Source organism: Coccidioides posadasii, chromosome 1 (genome assembly GCF_018416015.2).
Source record: "Coccidioides posadasii str. Silveira chromosome 1, complete sequence".
Taxonomy (NCBI): domain Eukaryota; kingdom Fungi; phylum Ascomycota; class Eurotiomycetes; order Onygenales; family Onygenaceae; genus Coccidioides; species Coccidioides posadasii.
In genome coordinates, this window is record NC_089407.1 from 6,816,569 (window position 1) to 6,834,789 (window position 18,221).

The following is an 18,221-nucleotide window of genomic DNA, read 5'->3' on the forward strand; positions in this document are numbered from 1 at the left end:
TTCTCACGGCTCGACACCGCGCTCGCTCCAAGCTGCAGCGGCATCGACGAAGAAAGTATAACAACGCAGAGCATACAGGTTGCAATCAGCATCATGGCGGCCCCAAGGCGTTTGCTCCGAAATGTTGTCTCCACCTCGTCTCGATTTTGCGACACGGGTTTCTCCCTGACAGCTCGAAGCTCCGGCGTCAACCCTCTCTCGGCCCGCTTCGCCCATTCGAAATACAGCTTCAAAAGCCAGACCTCGTCCGGTGTCGCTCCTCTCCTCGTTCGTTACAGCTCTACGAATTCAACGCTCCCCAATTCCCTCACAGACAGAAAACCAGCTACTCCGGAAGAAGACGCATATAACGAAGCCCGCCGAGCCGAAGAACCTTCATACCTCATTACATTCACCTGCAAGCCATGTTCACATCGCTCCGGCCATCGAATCTCAAAACATGGCTACCACAAGGGAACGGTACTCATCATGTGCCCGAATTGTCGCAATAGACATGTCATCAGTGATCATTTGAATATATTTATGGACACGAAGTCGACGTTGGAAGACATCCTGGCCAAACAAGGTCAGTCCCTAAGGAAGGTTACTTTAGGCGAAGGGGATATGGAATTGTGGCCGGAAACCTCGAATACCACGGATTCGGAAGTAACGGAAAGTAGCGAAAAGAAATCCTGATACCTTTGACATGATAGACTTGGATTTCCGGTCCTACATCGATAGAGTCCGGATACCTTTGGAGTTCAAGCTTTGTCTTTTCTTTTATGGGGAAATGGTCATAACAAAACGCTTTTCTGGCGAAAATAATGAAATCCTGCGGGTCGGGCGGCCTTGATATTACGGCGTTTTCATGCGGATAGCCATGTATTATTATTTGCAAGGTGCTAAACTTTAAATCTACTTTTCATTCCATTTTCCCCGTTCCAAACAGCCTTATAAGTTGTACCATTGCTTTTTGTTTTTTCAGTCCAACGCCGTCCGGAACATACTCCATTACTGGAAAAGATAATAGAATCACCAGCCACGTCTCCGGTCCCTGAAGCCGAGTCCCTTCTCCTTTCTCCTTTCTTTTTTCCGCTCATTCTTCCGCTTCTTCTCACGACCAAACTTCTGTGGGTCCGCGACAGCTTCGATCTTCCTCTTGACTCGTCTTTCATCCCTGCGCGTCCTAATATTGTCTCGAGCTCGGCTCAGTTCTGTTACAAACTCAGTAGTTCCGAATTTCTTTTGAAGTAGATCTAAAATCTCTTGACTGCTTTCCACGAGGACTTTATAGGCGGCCCGGAAATTCTCGTCTGACGATCTGGGTGGAGGAATGGAAGGGTCAGTTAAATGAAGTAGTGGAAGAAGAATTTTCTGCAATGATGGCAATAGCTGTCCAGTTTCAAGATGACTGCAGAGCGCTGCGATGAGCTTCATGCATGCTGTCTTGCCTCTTAAGGACTCTGCTTTTGTGGTCACGGGTTCTCGGCGAAGTATTTTGGCGGCCTGCTCGAAAATATATTGAATTGCTTTTTTAGGTTCTTTCGATGGCTCCTTAACTTCTTCAACTTCGCTCTCCGAATCGCTATCCTTGCATCCATTCACATGTTTGACAGGTAGATATAGATCATTTTGACCGAAACATCTTCCAAGGAACACCAGGTTACGTATCGTCTGCGTGGCTAACTCTTCTGAAACGGTTGGGGCCTTGAGACAGAATATGCAGCCGCGGGTAAGATCAAGCATGGTGTTCTCGTCGAGTTTAAGGCCTGAGGAACCCACAAGGGGTATGGCTCCATAGCCATTGGCTGCATTGGTTTTGGCTTCATCAGCAAGCCAGGTTCCGATCAAATTTGCTGCGCAGGACTTGATCCAACTGTGTGGGAAGAACAGGCTTTGGCGAACTTTAGACCAGATCGGCGCACAACTTGGAGACAAAGAGATAGCTGGGAAGACTTTGGAAAGCTTGATGAAGAGCTGCAGTGAGTAATAGAGAGTTTCCCACTCTTCGCTACTTGGGTTTTCAAGGGGTATGTCCATCAGGCGAGGGAGCAGGTTTGTCACGAATTGCGCCTCGTTTTCCTTATCCCCCGCGTTAGATTCGAAAAATATCCTTGCTGCTTGCAATCCAGCTGTAATAAGAGATAAATTCTCTGTTCGTTCCAACCACATTCGAAGGGATGACAGGATTGGCTTAAGCTGTTCTGGTTCGGCACAACTATATATACTGTTCAAGAGGATTCCAGCCATCTCCCGGCATTCAGGTGATTCGTCGTTGGCCATGACCATGACGATTGGAACAAAAAAGGTTCCTACAATGTCCTGAGCCAGTTCTCCATTTGTTTTAGTGAGAAGAAGATGCACTGCTTCCAGGACAGATTGACGGCCTTCCTTGTGACGGTAATCCAAATTTTTGGTCAAATACCCCAACTGCTTCGACCAGCGGTTCTTTGTTTGCGGGTACTCGATTAAAAAGTGAACGTATACTCCTCTTGCAAGGTCTCGAGCATTCCGAGTATGGTTCGTGACCATCATGGCAGCGATATTATCCACAAGCTCGTACATTTCAGGTACAATGAGCTTCCTTGCCATCACAGCTCGAATGAAATTGAAGGTAATTCCTTGTCGATCGGGTTCCTCAATGTCACCGGAAATCCGCTTCAGCATGTATGCAAGATGCGAATCCTTTAACTTAATGCTTCGGCGCTCACGCAGAATAGATGCTATCAATTTTATAGCAGCTTGTGCGCCTTCGGCGTTGGTATTTGGGGCCTCTTTGATTAGTTTAATAGCTTCAACAAGATACACATCAGAACTTTTATCAATTTCTTCCAATGGTAGCTTTATGATGGTCGACAGCAACCTGATCGCCGCGATTTTCACTTCCTCGTAACCTTGCACCAAGGCATCGCCAATGATGGGAAGGAATCCACTCAAATTTTCCGCTGTCAAAAGGCTGTTATATTTGTTCAAAACCGATCGAAGGGCATCAAGGCTAAAGCGAGCGAGCTTATACAGGTACGATGACGTGCTTCTTCCAGTACCACTCTTGTTAAAGGCAATCATCTTGACGATGAAGCGATCTTTAGGTTGTGCTGCAGCGTCAGGCTGCGAAGGGTCTGTCGTTTTGTAAGACTCCTTGATAACTTGGTAGCAAAATATCAAGAAATCACGGCTTTCAACTCCGGGGTTCCTCAGCAGGCCGGTGGCAATCCGCCTGAGTAACTCATCAACCTTCTTCACAATGCTCGAAGTAAGTCTCTCTTCCAGCAACCTCTGAATTGGCTGAACCAGATTGTATACGTGGCGAACAGAGGCATTCTTCGCAAGAAGCTCCATTGAATCAAAACTCTTGCTGGCCTTAACTTCTTTCATCTTGCTGATATAGTCCTCTGCATCCTTTTCCTGGCCAACGGTGCCAAAGATATCGTCCATAATAATAGAGGCAAGGACCGGAAGGTCCTGGTCCAAGTCTCCAACCATGAAGTCCTGGCTGGTTGCGACTAGGATAGAATGGACGGTGAAGGAAAGCACGTGGAGCTGGTATCCTTTCGTGAGAGTAGTTCTCAGTTCCTTTAATATGTATCCGAAGTAACTTGGGCCGAGGATGAGTGCAATATCGGCGAGGGTTTTCCGTGCTACATCTCGCGAGTCTTGGGATTTGCTCTTCAAGATGTTTGAAATATCTAAGAGGACTGGCGGAAGGAGAAGAGCCCTCTCTTCTTCTGGAAGTAATTTGAGGAGCTTAACTGTTGTAACCGCAACTGGCAACCGCAAGCTAACTTCGGATTCTTCCTTGTGATGAATGAACTTTGAAAGGAAAGGGATAAAATGAGATTTCAACTCCGATGCTACTTGAGCAAGACTTGGCAACGACCGGCTAAGTGTGCTTTTCGCAATCCCGTCCACAGATATCTCCTCTGTTGCGCTCGGAGTAGAATTGGAAGCACGAGTAAGAGCATCGGTTAACTGTCCAAGAAGGCGTATAATATTCTTTTCCATTCCAGGCTTGCTTTGCAAGTAATCTTTGAATCTGCGGAAAATGGCTCTGAATTGACTCCATTCCAGACCTCCAGCAAGGATACCAATAGTGGAAACTGCCTCTGCGGCCAAATTATGGGCGTTGTCGTCTTCTGCCTGGTTGAAGACATAATGTTCTATCAGAGGGAAAAACACGGTGCTAATATTGGACGCAGATATTTTCCCCTTGGTGACCTCGGTCGTCAAGCGGCGCAGAGCACGCTGACGACGATGCTGTTGAATATGAAGAATATTGTTGAAAAAGGAAGCTTCTTCGTCTCCGTTTGCAAGAAGATCATAAAGGTCGCTAAGGTTGGGATGTTTCGGGTGAAGCTGAATCAAGTAACCCAATACGGCCACAAATTCTGCTCGAACGGTTTCCGCGTTTTGCTTCACTCCGCTTTTCAAAGATGGCAGAAGCACTTTGTCAACCAGCTCACGGAATTCTGGGATTTCGATTTCCTCACTTGGCGCTGCACACCTAATGAAACGTCGAATGCCTAGGGAGGCACTTGAGCGGATGGCGAGCTCTTCTTCGTCTTTTATATGGTAAAGGAGATTATACAATAATGGCCGCCATTGCCTCGCAGAGAATGTGGAGAATTTCTCCTCGTTAATGGCGTGAAAGGCACCCAGACGCCGCTCAAAATCTACTTCATCTAGCCTTTTGGATGATAATGAGTTCAAATCTGCCGCCAGCCGAGACACCTCAATCAACTCGGGATGGCGCTTCGAGAATAGTTCGAAGACTTTAGAAAGGGCTTCTCTGTTGGCGTCATCCTTGAAATAATCAAACATTGACGATAACACTTCGAACAACTGCCCACTAAGCTCATCATTGCCTTCAGGGTTATATAATGGAAGGAATTGCTGGAGGACGCGAAGAAGGCCTCCTTTTGTTCTCGGAGGGACCCTATCTGGAGGTTGTTGCAAGAGATATATGGTCGTGTCTATTAACTTTGAGGTTTCTGTGGACGATTCGACAAATTGGGCCAACTTCGACAAGATTTCCACTCCGGACAACGTAAGCTGACGTGACGATTGTTTCCTGAGCAAGGAGTCGATCTGGACCAGCATATATTCCACGTGAGATGCAAATACACCGGTCCGGACTAAACTCATCGTTTCGATATCTGCATCACCGTCTTTATCCTTTCCTGGGCAGGTAGCAGCGTTGACAAGCGGACTAAGCACCTCATCTAGTACAAAAAGCTTCACCCCTTCACGAGCAGATTCCACGCCTAAAATGTTAACGACCTTTGGAACGACATTGCTGTTACAAAGGTATAGCGCGGATTTAGGGTGAGATGCCCAAGTTCGAAATAGCTGGAGAAGCCCAGAAATGCTTTGAGCTGTCTCCACGGCGAAGTTCGGAAGCCTTGGATTAATGACCTCCGCAAATATAATGGGCATATACGGAGTCCAGTCAACATCGGACGAAACCGAGAACACCAGCTCAAGGCACCGAGTTCCTATTTGGCGAACGTTTCGGAGAAGAGATAGTTGACTGTTTTGGTTGGAATCCTCTTCTTTTATCTCGTCGCCAGCATGCAATTGCCTGCATGCACGTATAATGCAATAGAGGATAACATTCATGGTGCAATCCACATATGCATGCATCCTGCTTTTGAGGGTGGAGAACATGGTTTCGATCATTTTTAATAGACCATATTGCTTTCTCGGTCCGAGCACCTCTTGAGCCAGAACACTTTGGTGCTCAGACACGCCGTCAAGAATGTTAACGTTGGCAAGGGGACCAAAAGCTATACGAATGAAGTGCTCAAAGTCCTTTTCCGACAGCTGCGAGATGGCTCTGAGTATTGCTTTCCTTCGGCCTTCCTGACCACCGCCTTGAGAGCCACGTAGGCCTGAACGTGCAACCATTTTACCGTACAGTAACCGCAGAAGATAAGGGAATAAGCCTTCGCGATGCTCATCCTCAATGATGCTATTATCTTTCCCGAGATGGACGAACACTGTCAATTCATCCCTGAATCGCGCGTCATCGAGGAGGTTCAAAAGATTTTGTTCGTATGGTTGCACAGCCGGTGACTTCCAGGTAAAAATTGCCTTCATCGCAAGTTTCTGAATTTCAGAATCGCCATTGCATAGGAGATTTGCAAGTGTGTCATGAACTTCGGAGGCCTTGTACAAGACTTTCGGATTCGTGAATTTTCCAAGCAAGGTAAGCATCGCCTTCTTATCTCGTAAGTCCCATCGCGCTTTTGTCTCGTCCATTGCCAGTGTTGAAGACGATCCAGAAGAGCTATTAAGAGGTTCATCATCTTTCGAGGTCCAGGATAAGAAAAGGGGTACTAGTTGTCGGGATCTCTTTTCTGCCACATAGGGTACGGCACTCAGCACACGGAGTGCTTGGGATCGAGCATAAACCGGGGTTAAAACAACGGGTTTATGGGCATTTTTGAAATCGTCGACCAAAAGCGACTCTGAGTCCCTCGCAGCTTCAAAGGACAACATGAGAGACTTTTCGACATTCAAGACGTTGAAACACTGAAATTCAGAAGTCACAATGGAATTCTCCTCGTTCGCATTCGCTTCATTCGTTTCGTCAGAGCCAGAAGAGCTACCTTCTTGTAGCCAGCTCATGGCAAGGTCAGTCACGGTACGCTCCCCAGTCGAATTTTCACATATCACTTTTATAGCCTCGCAGGTGTCATCCCAAAGGGATGCCAGTTTCTTTGACAGCAACCCAAAACAAAAGTTTGGAATTAGTCGATCCAGCCATTTAAGTTTGGATGCTTCTGCGTAACTGCTAGCAAGTCGACGCACAAGCATAGAGAGCTCTCTTGCTGTTTGTAACGTTAAGTCGCTCTGCTCAATTTCAATAGCGGTCGATATGCACCCTGTTTCAACATCAAGCCAAAAGAGTACGGCTTGAATTATCTTCAGAGATGACAACCTTAGCTCATGCGACGGGCCAGCAAGAATGGAGAGGAGGGTGTCCACAAAAGGTTCAATTTTCTCCCCAGAGAACTGGGGGGGCTTGTTGGAAGCGGTCATGAATCCCAATGTTGCCTCCAAAAAAACGGGAACGGTAGCAAACTCCACACCTCTTGAGATAACTAGATCCCACACATTACTATCAAGCTCTTTCATCTGGGCAGCCAGTTGAACATAAGCAAGAAAGCCCTGACCGCAAGCAAACGAATCCAAGTCTACTTTTCTATTGGACTGTGGGTTTGCAGAGGTGAGCAACAAGTGATGGAGACTTTCCAGAATCTGGGGAACAATAGATGGTGGAGTAGAAAATGATAGAGCATCTTGCAGTGTTGTGTAGGCATATAAGAATGTGATGTCACGAGTAGTCGGCTTTTTGTTTGAAAATTGCCTTGCAATATGCTCCTTCCAGCCATTTGGGCAAGTCAAATAGCCAGACCTGTTAGCTTGAGCAGTCACGCAGTTCAAACTATGAAGTCGTGGCAGCGTGAGGCAGAAACCAGCTTCATAATCTTGCCAAAGAGAAACAATGAATCTAGAAATAGGCTTGTCAGCTTGTATTCGTCTTTGCCGATACAATTCAACGTTTACCTTTGGAAATACGGCAGGACGACACTGTAGAAACGGTCGGAGCCAAAGCTCGAAAGGAACAAGCAGAAAGGCAAAAAATACTGTGACAGCGGATCGCGAATGATGATTTCCATTATTTGCCGCATATGCGGGAGCAACTCGTCCATCGGGGATGTTTGTATCGCAATAGCCGTAGCTCCTAACAACTGCTCAATTGATAAAGTGTTAAGTTCGGAGTTGCCGGCAGCTTCTTTAAGGAGACAAAGCAGAACTTTGTGAACTCGTTTCCAACCTTGAATCCGAGAACCTTTCCGCGTTACCACAGCGAGGAATAACAAGTGAACATTGACGCGAAAGTGTATCACAGAAGACTTCTTTGACGATGCTTCGATGTAATCACATATCACGTCGAGGACTGGTGAGAACGTGTCGCTAGTACTGTAATGGACCAGGTTGATTAAAACACCACTAAGCACGGCTTCCGCGACAGCGCTGTGGGTGGCATCCTCCATGGTAGCAGAAGTCATAAGACACTGTAGAATATCGGCTCCGTTTGAGTGTATGCCACCTTTAACTCCCTTGACTGCATCAGCAAACATATTCATAAGCCCCTCTTGATACATCGCAATTTGCCGTTGTCCCTCGGTTTTGCTGAGATCCTCGAAAAGAAACGCCACTGCACGTTCAAGAGGCGCTTTATTTTTGTAGTAGACAAGAGCTGCTTTTCGAATAAGGAAGGACATGGACTCCGCAGCGAATCTGGCTACGAAGTGCTTTTGGGGTTGTTTTCCAAGATACGGAGACATAATTCCTAGCAACTGCCGTAGGTCTGGAACAAGCAGACGGGACAGAAATTTGAAAATCCATGCCAGACAAGTGAAACTCCACTCTATCACCTCGATGCTTGAATGAGTGGCTGCCACAGAGGCAACCAACTGAACGGTGGTCGCAAAGTGCTTCTCAAATCTTGAACCCAGGTCCCTCGCAAACTGCGCCATGAGGCTCAGAAGCGGCTCCATGCTCAATTCATCTCTTCTCCCGATATATTCAGCCAATAAATCCATGATCGCATCCTGATGATATAGAACTTGCGGAAGGCTCTCGCAAAGACGACCGGCGCGTTGGGAAAATTCCGTAAAGTTTTCAGATAGATTAAGCTCCATCCAATGCTCAAGCGAGGCTCGAAAGTAGGAACAGGACTCGTCGCCATTCTCTTCGCTAAAGCTGTTCCGCCGTACGCGATGAACTGGGTCTATCTTGAGTTTCGCAATGCGCTGGGAGAAAGGCTCGAAGCGATGGGACTTTGTAGTTTCGGTGCCTCCTTTCCGCAACTTCGGAGGCTTGCCCCGAGCTGAATGCGCTCCCGCCATTTTGAGCGAAAAGCAGCTTGAGGGGTTCGATTAATCAGATAGGGCGACCTCGCTGTCGGCCTCGAGAATGGCTTCAAAACTCCCAGAAAAAATATGGCGGAGCGGTCAAATGATGTTCCGGATCACGTAAGTGTGGTTTTTGATTAGTCATTGCTGGCCCAAGCTCCCATGCCAAGACATCGCTGCAACCTGCGCTTTCATTCAGCCAACTGCGATCTCGATTCTCAGTGCATCGAACGGCTGCGTTCTCGGAGCAACTGGATTATGAAGCTTATTTATGCACAAGTTGCTTTTATTTTTACAGCCTCAATTCAATCCAAAATTAACTACGTATCTTAAAGAGAATAACTTCTAGAATTCCATACCTCACTTTTGAGCCAGCCCTGATCTTTACTCGTGCCACCATTTCATCAGCATGAGATTACTGCTTTCAAAGAAATGGCTTCTAAGATGTACGTGATCTGACTTATATACAATTTTGTTAGCCAGTTTAAGCAGTTCTAAATCCCATAATTTTCTTAGAATTGTTATTGGAGGCATCCATTCTGCGTTCAAGGAGGTTTTCGGCAAACTGCAAAAGCTTCAAGCAAAGCAAAACTTTTCGTTTGCCCTGGTAATCGGTGACTTATTTAAGGGAGATTCCGATACCAGTGACGAAGAACTTTCTGCCCTTTTGCGGGGCCAAATTGCTGTGCCTTTGCCAACTTATTTTACAGTTGGCAGCCATAGAATCCCTCAGGCTGTTATTGAAAAACTAGAGAAAGACGACGAAGTTTGTCCAAATCTATACTTCTTAGGGAGACGAGGCGTCCTCACATCATCTGAAGGTGTCAAGATTGTGGCGCTTGGCGGTAACTGGGAATCAGCGGCGACTCCCGTTGCTGGAGTGAATGAGAAATATTTGCCGCAATACACGGATTTTGACTGCAAATCATTATACAAGACAGAATATGCGGACATTCTTATCACTAATCAGTGGCCGAAGTCCGTCCAGAGCGGATCAAAGGTCTTAGTGTATGAAACACGTCCAGTCGAAGGGGTTAAATGCCTTGCCGATCTATGTTCCATCCTGAAGCCACGATATCATTTTACTTCGCATGAATCCTTCTTTTATGAGCGTGAGCCATTCTTTCATGTACCCGCAGAGGATGACTCTGGATTGAAGTACGTCACAAGGTTTCTCAATTTGGCTCCCTTCAACACGTCAAAACAGAAATGGATGTATGCCTTCAATTTGGACCCGAATGCTCCCCCTTCCACATCTCTCCCAGCGGCAGCCACGATAACGCCGTTTCTGAACGCTCCAAAGAAAAGAGAGCCCATCCAAGAACAAGGCGAGGTTTTTAGCCGCTTTTCACAAAGCGATGATTACCATCGACCCAGGAAACGAGCGAAGAGATCAGCCCCGGACCAATCAGAATGCTTCTTCTGTTTATCAAATCCAAACATTGCGACTCATCTCATTACGTCGATTGGCACCGACTCTTATCTCACAATCGCGAAAGGCCCATTGACAACGGCTGGTACCTTTCCTAAACTTGGCTTTCCAGGCCACATACTGATTATTCCATTAACCCACGCGGCAACATTTTCAGCCATGGGCGATCCGGACACCACAAAGACAACTTACGATGAGATGCAAAGATACAGGTCTGCCCTCCATTCCATGCTAGAGGAAAGATCAAACGGAGAATTGGGTTCTGTTACGTGGGAAGTGAGTCGCAGTGGTGGTGTCCACATCCATTGGCAATTTCTTCCTGTACCGTCGAGCCTAATCTTCCGCGACCTTCTGGAAGCCGCGTTTAAGGTGGAGGCTGAGGACCTGAACTACCCTAAATTTGAGAAGCAGACTGTTGAAACTGCACCATCGAGTCAGGGTGATCATTTTAGAGTATGGATACGTGGACCGGGGAGAGGCTCAGAGCGAGAGAGTGGATCATCTCTTGAGACGGTACTGACAATGCCCCTCTCTGGAAAGTTTCGATTTGATCTCCAGTTTGGACGAATTGTGATGGCGAAGCTTCTTAGGCTCGAAGACCGGATCAACTGGAGGGATGCCACACAACCGCAAGACGAAGAAACAGCCGACGCAGAAGCTTTCAAATCTGCATTTAAAAGTTTTGACTTTTCACTTGAAGAATGAAGCCGCCCGTCCTATGGAGCTACCGGCCCTTCATAGAGCCGCAAAACCGCTTGCTGTGAGCCTACTGGTAAGCAGCGGGATACAGTTCTCGATTTGTAACCGTCTTGCCCGTGCCGAGTGGGAGACGGAGAGCCGATATTCGTCACATTTATACCACGTTCTACTTTGGGGTTGGATCTTGTATTATATCTACAGCACCGTATGCATTACTTCATATGTCCCTAGGTCATTATTTATTGGGGCTTTCGAATTATATAGTAAAAAGTCAGAGATTATTGCTTTGAGACAGTATACAACTGTGCTAAACAACTGGCTAGATTCCATCTAGCAGACTGTGTGGTTTTATTAATGCTCCCAGCTATCATGCCCAGGGGTTGGAAGACAGTGTTTCTTGTCCGCCATCAACGTGTGTGCCTTCCCTCCAGCAGCAGGAGGGCAACCATCCGCAGCAAATCCCTTACCAATTAACTGCCGGACTTGACCGTCTGCCATCATGCTAAACCGTAGCAATCGCGGGATTTCCTGCTTGTTTGATGGGTTAATGTAGGTGATGTGTTTCTGCTGCAAATATTTTTGCCGGCAGTCTTGTGCCTTTTTGTTCTCCTTCATCTATTAAACTCATTCAACGATGTATCCAAAAGGAGTGAATAAATAAACAGAAAACCCCTCCCTCCAAATGTTCCTCTCTGTCGCATTTCTTTTTTTTTTTTTTGCATAGAAGCTGTGCTCTCCTGCGCCCCCAATCTCTTTCATATGCAGACGAAAAATTCTTGAGTTTTATTAAAGGGCCTGCTAACTTAAACGGGCCCAAACCAGGCAGTGATCTATATCCATCAGGCCGGCTGTTTTCGTTCGTTTTCTGGGAGAGACACTGTTGGCAAAATAGAGAAAGGCTCCATCAGTACAAACAAGCTTGAAAAGTCCACTCCTATCACTTCTGCTTGTGTCCAAAATCTGTTTGTTTGGGCTCGAATTGGAGGGGAAAGGCTTCACTGACCCCCAGTCACCCTGTGCAGCGAACAAAGCACAATTCCTAGTTAACTTGCCTCTTCAACACCGCAAAAATACCACGAGTGCTGTCAAACATGATTTCCACCATTGCTGATATGGCCTGGACTCTTTCAGGCAGAGGATCCAAAAGACGCTTCTTTGGCTCCCGGATCCGCAGGCGCAAAACGAAAAGGGACAAAACTCGTCGCTCATCGGGTTCAGAAACGTCTTCGCCTCTGATCCGAGATACCGGTATTCCTAAGTACGTAAGCAGAGTGCTCGAACCCGATGCAAAACGTCCAGGCAGCGGCGAAGACTCGGGAGAAAGTTGTTGTGAGGCTGAGTTGGACTGGTCCGAGGTGCCATCCGACGCGCCACGGAGAGCGGGAATTTTGATCGTGACCACGTCACCTGAGGGAAAGGTGAGGGTGGCAGACTGCGATAAGGAAGCCAAACAATCCTCAACGAGGGACCAGGGGTGAATATGTGAGGATAGAAGTCAATTGTGAACGTTGGACATGCGGAGTTGGGGCGCGAAATGAAGCCATAGGTTTTCAGAATTATTGGTTCTCTTTGACCAGCCGTTAAATGAACATTTTTATCGCATGACTATGAAGGGCACAGACAGGATGCTGTATGGAGTAGACGGAGCAACAAAAAGCAAAAAAGTTACCTCCGCGACGGGGAGTCGAACCCCGGTCTCCCGCGCTTGTTATCAAACAATTGACAAGCGGAAATCATGACCGTTAGACCATCACGGATTGGTGCCCAAAGTCAAATTTTTGACTTTTATCAAGACGATCGAAAACTAGACTGCCTTCAGGACACTGGTTCCTTTTGTCTCTTTGAGAGACATAATATGTGTGGAGAAACAATCAACCTCATCCAGTCACTTGGCCACCGGACCATGATGAAGAGTTTCGGTTTGCCTGGATGCCCCGACACTTGAGGACAGGCGTGAAAACTCCGGCTCTGGCCGCGTTGAAGCCTGTTGAAGTGGATAACTAGCCAGCTGCCACGGATACCCAAACTTGCAGGGAGACAAATTTGGAGGCTGTCACAAAGTTCACCGCAAATTCGGCATCCGCATCGGTGAAGTACACCATGAATTTGCTCGACGGCTTGAGATACCATAGGAGTTTGCACTTAAGGGCAGAGTGTAGTGATAACAGCTTGTTTGGCACGAAATTTGCGAGTGCAGGCATTCAGAGATCCATTCCACAAGCTATTTAAGCCGGAGAAGACGCGCTTGGGCTTTGGGTAAGCCATTGTTGCCACATTTGCCTTTGTATTGTCCTTGGCATGAGTGAAGAACGATGATCTTTATCCAACCCACTATATTTGTTGATTCAAAGTCCCTCCAAGGGCCGCGGCACAGCTATCGTTCGATTCTTGGTCATATTCAGTACTTTTCAGGGAGCCTTGATAGATAGAATATATTGCAATTTGCTTGTTGCGAAGTTCCAATGCACGGTTCCAGTTATCTAACAGGCCATATGATTGCGCAAGATAGGATCATGGCCATCTTTCCCTGGTGCCTCGAGAATTTAGAGTATCTGGTCAAACTCACTCTGTTATATGAATCAAATGGATAAGACAAGAATTTCAATTAATATGTACCTACATAAGATCTATCTCTCACTACTGTTCCGAAATCTATGCTCCTTATGTATGTTATATGTACCCGTCAATGCCGATGCATGCTATGGAAACCTCAACCGTCACAAATAACTTTTTCAAATCCACCGGTACTACCAAACACCGGATCATGCAACTATCTCTTTGGAATGGAATATTCGCGCTACCAATATCATAATTCCTCCAAGCATCGTGAGTGCGGCGCTAAACGCAATGGCGGGCGTGAACCCAGAACTGCTGACAATGGCGCCCATCATCGGCGAGCCGGTAAGGCAGAATACTCCCAGCGCGCCCATCATCATACCCAGATATGTCCCGATTTGATTGGCCTGAGGAGCAGTCATGGCCACTGTCGTTGGGAATAATCCAATGATGGCCCCTGAAGATATCCCGAAGAGAACTGCGAAAGTCACCAGACCTCCAAGGTTGGACGTTGCTAGCCAACAGAACTCCAGGACTCCAGAGATGAAGATCGCTCCGATCAGAGTGTTAAACCGCCCGAGGTATAATGTAAGCCTAGAACCGACGATTCGGCCCATGAAGGATCCGGAGTTGTAGATCGGCATGATATAAAACGCCCAATCGACATCGACTCCATGGGAGGTGGCATATGCGGGAAGGAAAAAGAATGGTGTGTAAATGCCCCAGAAAATAACGCTATAGCCCACCACCTGCAGCGAGTAAACTGGCTTCTTGAAGGCGGCCGGAAGGAAATGCGGACCCTTTCTCGGCGAGATACGTGGTACAAGGGTCGCGCACGCAATGGAGAGCAGGACGAGCATAATAAACCCGATGATTCGAACGGACCAGTGGAACCCAATGTCCGTATGTTGGAGGAAGCGATTGAGAGCAATTGGGAAGATTATGCCCCCAAGTGGCGAGCCGGCCGATGAAATGCCAATGGCAAGATCGCGCTTCTCTTGGAAATAGTGACCAAGGATTGAGATAGCAGGAGTATAAAGCATCCCGATACCAAACCCACCCAGGATACCCTGGGCAAGAAGGAATTGATAATACTCTTTGCAGAGTGATGTTAACATCACGGAGGTGACGTATAGAAGAGAGAACGGTATTAGGACCATCTACTAGAGTTAGCTGCATCCCACATATGGAAATTGAAGTTTTTAGGGATTCTAGCCTACCTTTGTTCCATATCGATCCACCAGCGGCCCGGACACTAGACCGGTGGTGCACATAAAGAATGCTTGCAGTGATCCAATCCAGGCAATCTCAGAGTGGGAACTGCCCCGTAGAAGGTTACTGAAATAGTATGACTCCAGTACACTGACATCAACTCATGTTAGCTCGCTCACACGCGGTTACCTGCAGAATATCCAAGGGAAGCGCTCGGAGAGTACGTACCCAAAGGTGCTCAGGTATCCAAAAGTGCAGAACATAGTGCTAAAGGCGCCTGCAACCGCCAACCACGCCTTGAGCCCGCCATCCGGAAACGTTGGGACGGCATCGCTCTTCTCCTCCGCCACAATAGAGGCAGATGAGACCTCGTTCTTGGAATCTGGAGTGTCTGACATGATTAACATTCATAGAAGATCTAGGGAACCTTGAAAAATTGATAGTAAGAATGAAATCTGCAGTTCATCAGCAGTTCATTTTTGTACTTGCATCCAGCATCCCTTTTCCTGGAAGGGGAAGGCGTGAGATAAGTAACAAATCCAACATATTCGCCATCCGTATTGGGGTTCTAGAGCGATCATGAGGATTTATAATATTTTTTTTTTTGGTGAAGTTATCAGTCGAAATGAAAGCGGATCCGTGTCAATCCAGGTTGGCATAGAACTCGACCCGGGGAAAACGTAACCACGCCCTTGAGACCTTTGCCAGAGTGGAGACGCTCCCCGCGCTAGTAGTACCTCTGGCATGGCTTTTGAAGAAGCCTATATTTGCCTGTCAACATTTCCAAGCCTAGACCTCCTCTGACTCAAAATTCAACAACATTCATAACTATATGAGCTTTCTGATGCTCGGGACAGCGACCAAGAAGCCACCCGGAATGGGCGTCCGCACGATCATCGCGCACGCCGACCAGACACTAATAATAACCGGGCTTGAGACGCCTCACGGATCAATCGGGATTGATGGCGATAACGAGGCTTAAGTCCATGTGGTCCTCGTGAAGCGGCGTTGGATCTCGCGGCCGGAGCTAAGAAGCTGCCCAAAAAGGCTAGCGACCCTCTCCTGCCCAGCCGGAGTTCCGGTGCCGTTCTCGACGCCAATTAGTCATGCCTCGCTGCGATCAGCTTGAACCCTAGTCGGCATCCTTCACGCTCCCCAAAAACCAGCACCGGAAACCAACAAAACAGGCGGCCACCCTGCAACCACGCGCATGCCCGGCTGTTCGGCACGAGATTGGGGCTTGTTTTGGCCTGGCACAACGAAAGGATCATTATTTTTTTTTTTTTTTAAAAAAAAAAAAAAAAAAAAAAATCAAGCATTTGTGATCGGTCTTGTCGCTCTCCGCCTTTCGTCACAAGCTTTACGGAGTACTCCTTTTGGTCGGACCCTCTTGGATCCAGTCTCGCCGGCACTCCTCGGTTCGGAGTAACAACATATTCAATGCTTCAGAAGGCTTATTTGCATTTAAGCCCCGAAGAAGCCCTCTGGAACTCCCCACTGGCCCCATAACCATGTCCTATGTATATGCGTCGCGCTTCGGTTTGCTGCGGTGGAAGAACGCTTTGGAGTCCTTGTGCAAACTCTCGATAAGTACTCCGTAGTGCCCATGTTGCCCATGTTTGTTCGGGCAACAACGTCATTATTCTCGCCAGTTAACTCGTTAGACCCCTTCGGGAATGAAGATTATGGACACGACTGCAGCATGTGTGAACGTGGCCAGATCCGCCAATTCGTCCTCGAATCGCAGCTCAGGACCCGATGAAGATCCCCAGGACCCACACAGAATACCCGGCAGACCGGCTTGATGGCTGAAGCCCTCGAGCTCTGTGCGGCGTTTTGACCGCTCGGGCGGTTTCCCTGTACCCCCTTTGAGGATGGAACGCATTGAGGCCATGTTGTTCCACCCAAGCAATCATGAAGGAGAAGCTTTTCGGCGGTGGTGTTAGAAACTGGTATAAAGTTTTGATATCGGCTCAGGCACAACTGCTTATTCGCTGTTCAAAAATTGGCGAGGACCGTGCACATGGTGAGCACGTATGGCCAGGGATTCCACGCGGGCATGTGTAACAGGTTTGAGATACGAGATACGGAGTACTCTACGGTGTAAAGTACGTTGCATACAGGGAATTTTTGATGCAAGATCACTGTCAGCTCCCGACTATTCACTCGGGAGGGATGAGAGATCCTCGTATTGGGGGGAACAGAGGAGTTACTCTACCCCCCGAGTGACCAAAGTCATGAGATAATCAAACACGGCTCCGCTCTCAACATTATGCACTTTTGGCCCTTTTTCTGCCGTTAATGGACTTACATCTTCTCGCCATGGCGGAAGAAGCGTATCAAACCCGAATTCCCCCAACATATAGCAGCTGAGCCACGTTCTGGAGCTTTCAGATCCTTTAGCAGTCCATAAGGGATTTGTTAAAATTACTATCAGCTATGTGTACTCCGTACATAGAAACTATTACTATAGATAACAGATAACTCTAGAATGCTGTCTGCCCAGGGGTTGCCCGCTTAGTTAACAGCAGCCACACTATATAACCATGATGTCATATTGGTGTCATCATACTTCGGTGGTGGCTTTCGGCCTAAAACATTCAACAGTGATATGCTAGCTGTTAAAATCCAACCGGGTCCGGGAGCAGGTGTTGTTTGTGATGTGTTTTGCTTTTCCATGCATGTCGAGCACTAATCTGACATAACTTACAGGCTGAAAGCACTACCACTGATCGGTGATATCTAGGAACTGCTGAAAAGTGAAACCAGGTATCAATCTCCCTCGGACTAGCCTGCGATTGATACAGGTACGATTATAAAGTCTGATTCCTAGTATAGCGAGCTGCGGTCTAGTCGGAATAAATACTGAGTCGTACGGTTCCGGATAATATTCTGGTCATTGCACCAATTCTTAGATGAACCCGCTGACGTTCGAGATTGCTCGCACGTTGGGCGGGAAAGGTGACATTGAGGCTTGGACTCGCATGGATACCCAGTTTGTTCCTGAGCAGGCCTCAACCGATAGCTGGTGCCTATTGGATTTAGGTATGAGCCGGGTTTGAAAAGTTCGGTTTATCCTGAGGCCGAACAACATCCATGACTCCCCGCTAGTTAGACATGCATGAACCTTAGAAATATTCACGGAGACAGCCACGGCAGTATATCTTATTCAAAACAGAAGTGATGATCTGACTGTCTCAGTGAGGAGGACGCAGGCAATGCTGGGTCGAATTAAACAGTGTTTCATCCGTTAGACACTTGCTAAAAGCTATGTACTCCGTACCCTGCCAAAGATCTCGGAAGGGCATACACAGGTTCTCGCTGCGCCAAGACTGGCTCAACCTTCCTATTGTTGTCATCCAGAGAGGGTGAAACAAAGTAAACTTGCACTCAAGCGAGTCTTGAAGTTGTGGCTTTGA

General features: G+C 47.4%; 5 protein-coding genes and 1 non-coding gene across 6 annotated transcripts; 3 read left to right on the forward strand and 3 right to left on the reverse strand.

Moving 5' to 3' along the window:
- Window positions 1–35: 35 nt before the first annotated feature.
- Window positions 36–1,195, forward strand: D8B26_002030 (uncharacterized protein). Its single transcript, XM_003065973.2, has one exon. It carries the CDS (start codon window positions 94–96, stop codon window positions 673–675), a length of 582 nt encoding a protein of 193 aa, XP_003066019.2. The 5' UTR covers window positions 36–93; the 3' UTR covers window positions 676–1,195.
- On the reverse strand, window positions 1,012–8,897 carry UTP20 (U3 snoRNP protein; the record flags this gene model as incomplete). Its single annotated transcript, XM_066123713.1, has 2 exons — window positions 1,012–7,492; window positions 7,549–8,897. The coding sequence occupies 2 exons, from the start codon at window positions 8,895–8,897 to the stop codon at window positions 1,012–1,014; spliced, it is 7,830 nt and encodes a 2,609-aa protein (XP_065979788.1).
- A 438-nt stretch (window positions 8,898–9,335) lies between these two features.
- On the forward strand, window positions 9,336–11,040 carry D8B26_002032 (uncharacterized protein; the record flags this gene model as incomplete). The annotated part of the gene is made up of 2 exons (XM_003065975.2): window positions 9,336–9,349; window positions 9,420–11,040. 2 exons carry the CDS (start codon window positions 9,336–9,338, stop codon window positions 11,038–11,040), a joined length of 1,635 nt encoding a protein of 544 aa, XP_003066021.2.
- Window positions 11,041–12,125: 1,085 nt separating this feature from the next.
- Window positions 12,126–12,512, forward strand: D8B26_002033 (uncharacterized protein; the record flags this gene model as incomplete). The annotated part of the gene is made up of 1 exon (XM_066123714.1): window positions 12,126–12,512. One exon carries the CDS (start codon window positions 12,126–12,128, stop codon window positions 12,510–12,512), a length of 387 nt encoding a protein of 128 aa, XP_065979789.1.
- Window positions 12,513–12,703: 191 nt separating this feature from the next.
- On the reverse strand, window positions 12,704–12,791 carry D8B26_002034. The gene has a single exon. It is a non-coding gene; the product is annotated as a tRNA-Asp (tRNA).
- Window positions 12,792–13,618: 827 nt separating this feature from the next.
- Window positions 13,619–15,603, reverse strand: D8B26_002035 (uncharacterized protein). The gene is made up of 3 exons (XM_066123715.1): window positions 15,031–15,603; window positions 14,811–14,952; window positions 13,619–14,750 (listed from the first exon to the last, which is right to left on the reverse strand). The coding sequence occupies exons 1-3, from the start codon at window positions 15,207–15,209 to the stop codon at window positions 13,797–13,799; spliced, it is 1,275 nt and encodes a 424-aa protein (XP_065979790.1). The 5' UTR covers window positions 15,210–15,603; the 3' UTR covers window positions 13,619–13,796.
- Between the last annotated feature and the right edge of the window lie 2,618 nt (window positions 15,604–18,221).

Bases quoted from the DNA above. Each gene is read 5' to 3' on its own strand.
- D8B26_002030 (XM_003065973.2), top strand. From the start codon at position 94: ATGGCGGCCCCAAGGCGTTTGCTCCGAAATGTTGTCTCCACCTCGTCT.
- D8B26_002035 (XM_066123715.1), bottom strand. From the start codon at position 15,209: ATGTTAATCATGTCAGACACTCCAGATTCCAAGAACGAGGTCTCATCT. The intron at 14,953-15,030 runs GTACGTACTCTC...AGTTGATGTCAG, and splicing joins GGATACCTGAGCACCTTTGG to TGTACTGGAGTCATACTATT. The intron at 14,751-14,810 runs GTAGGCTAGAAT...TAACTCTAGTAG, and splicing joins TGGATCGATATGGAACAAAG to ATGGTCCTAATACCGTTCTC.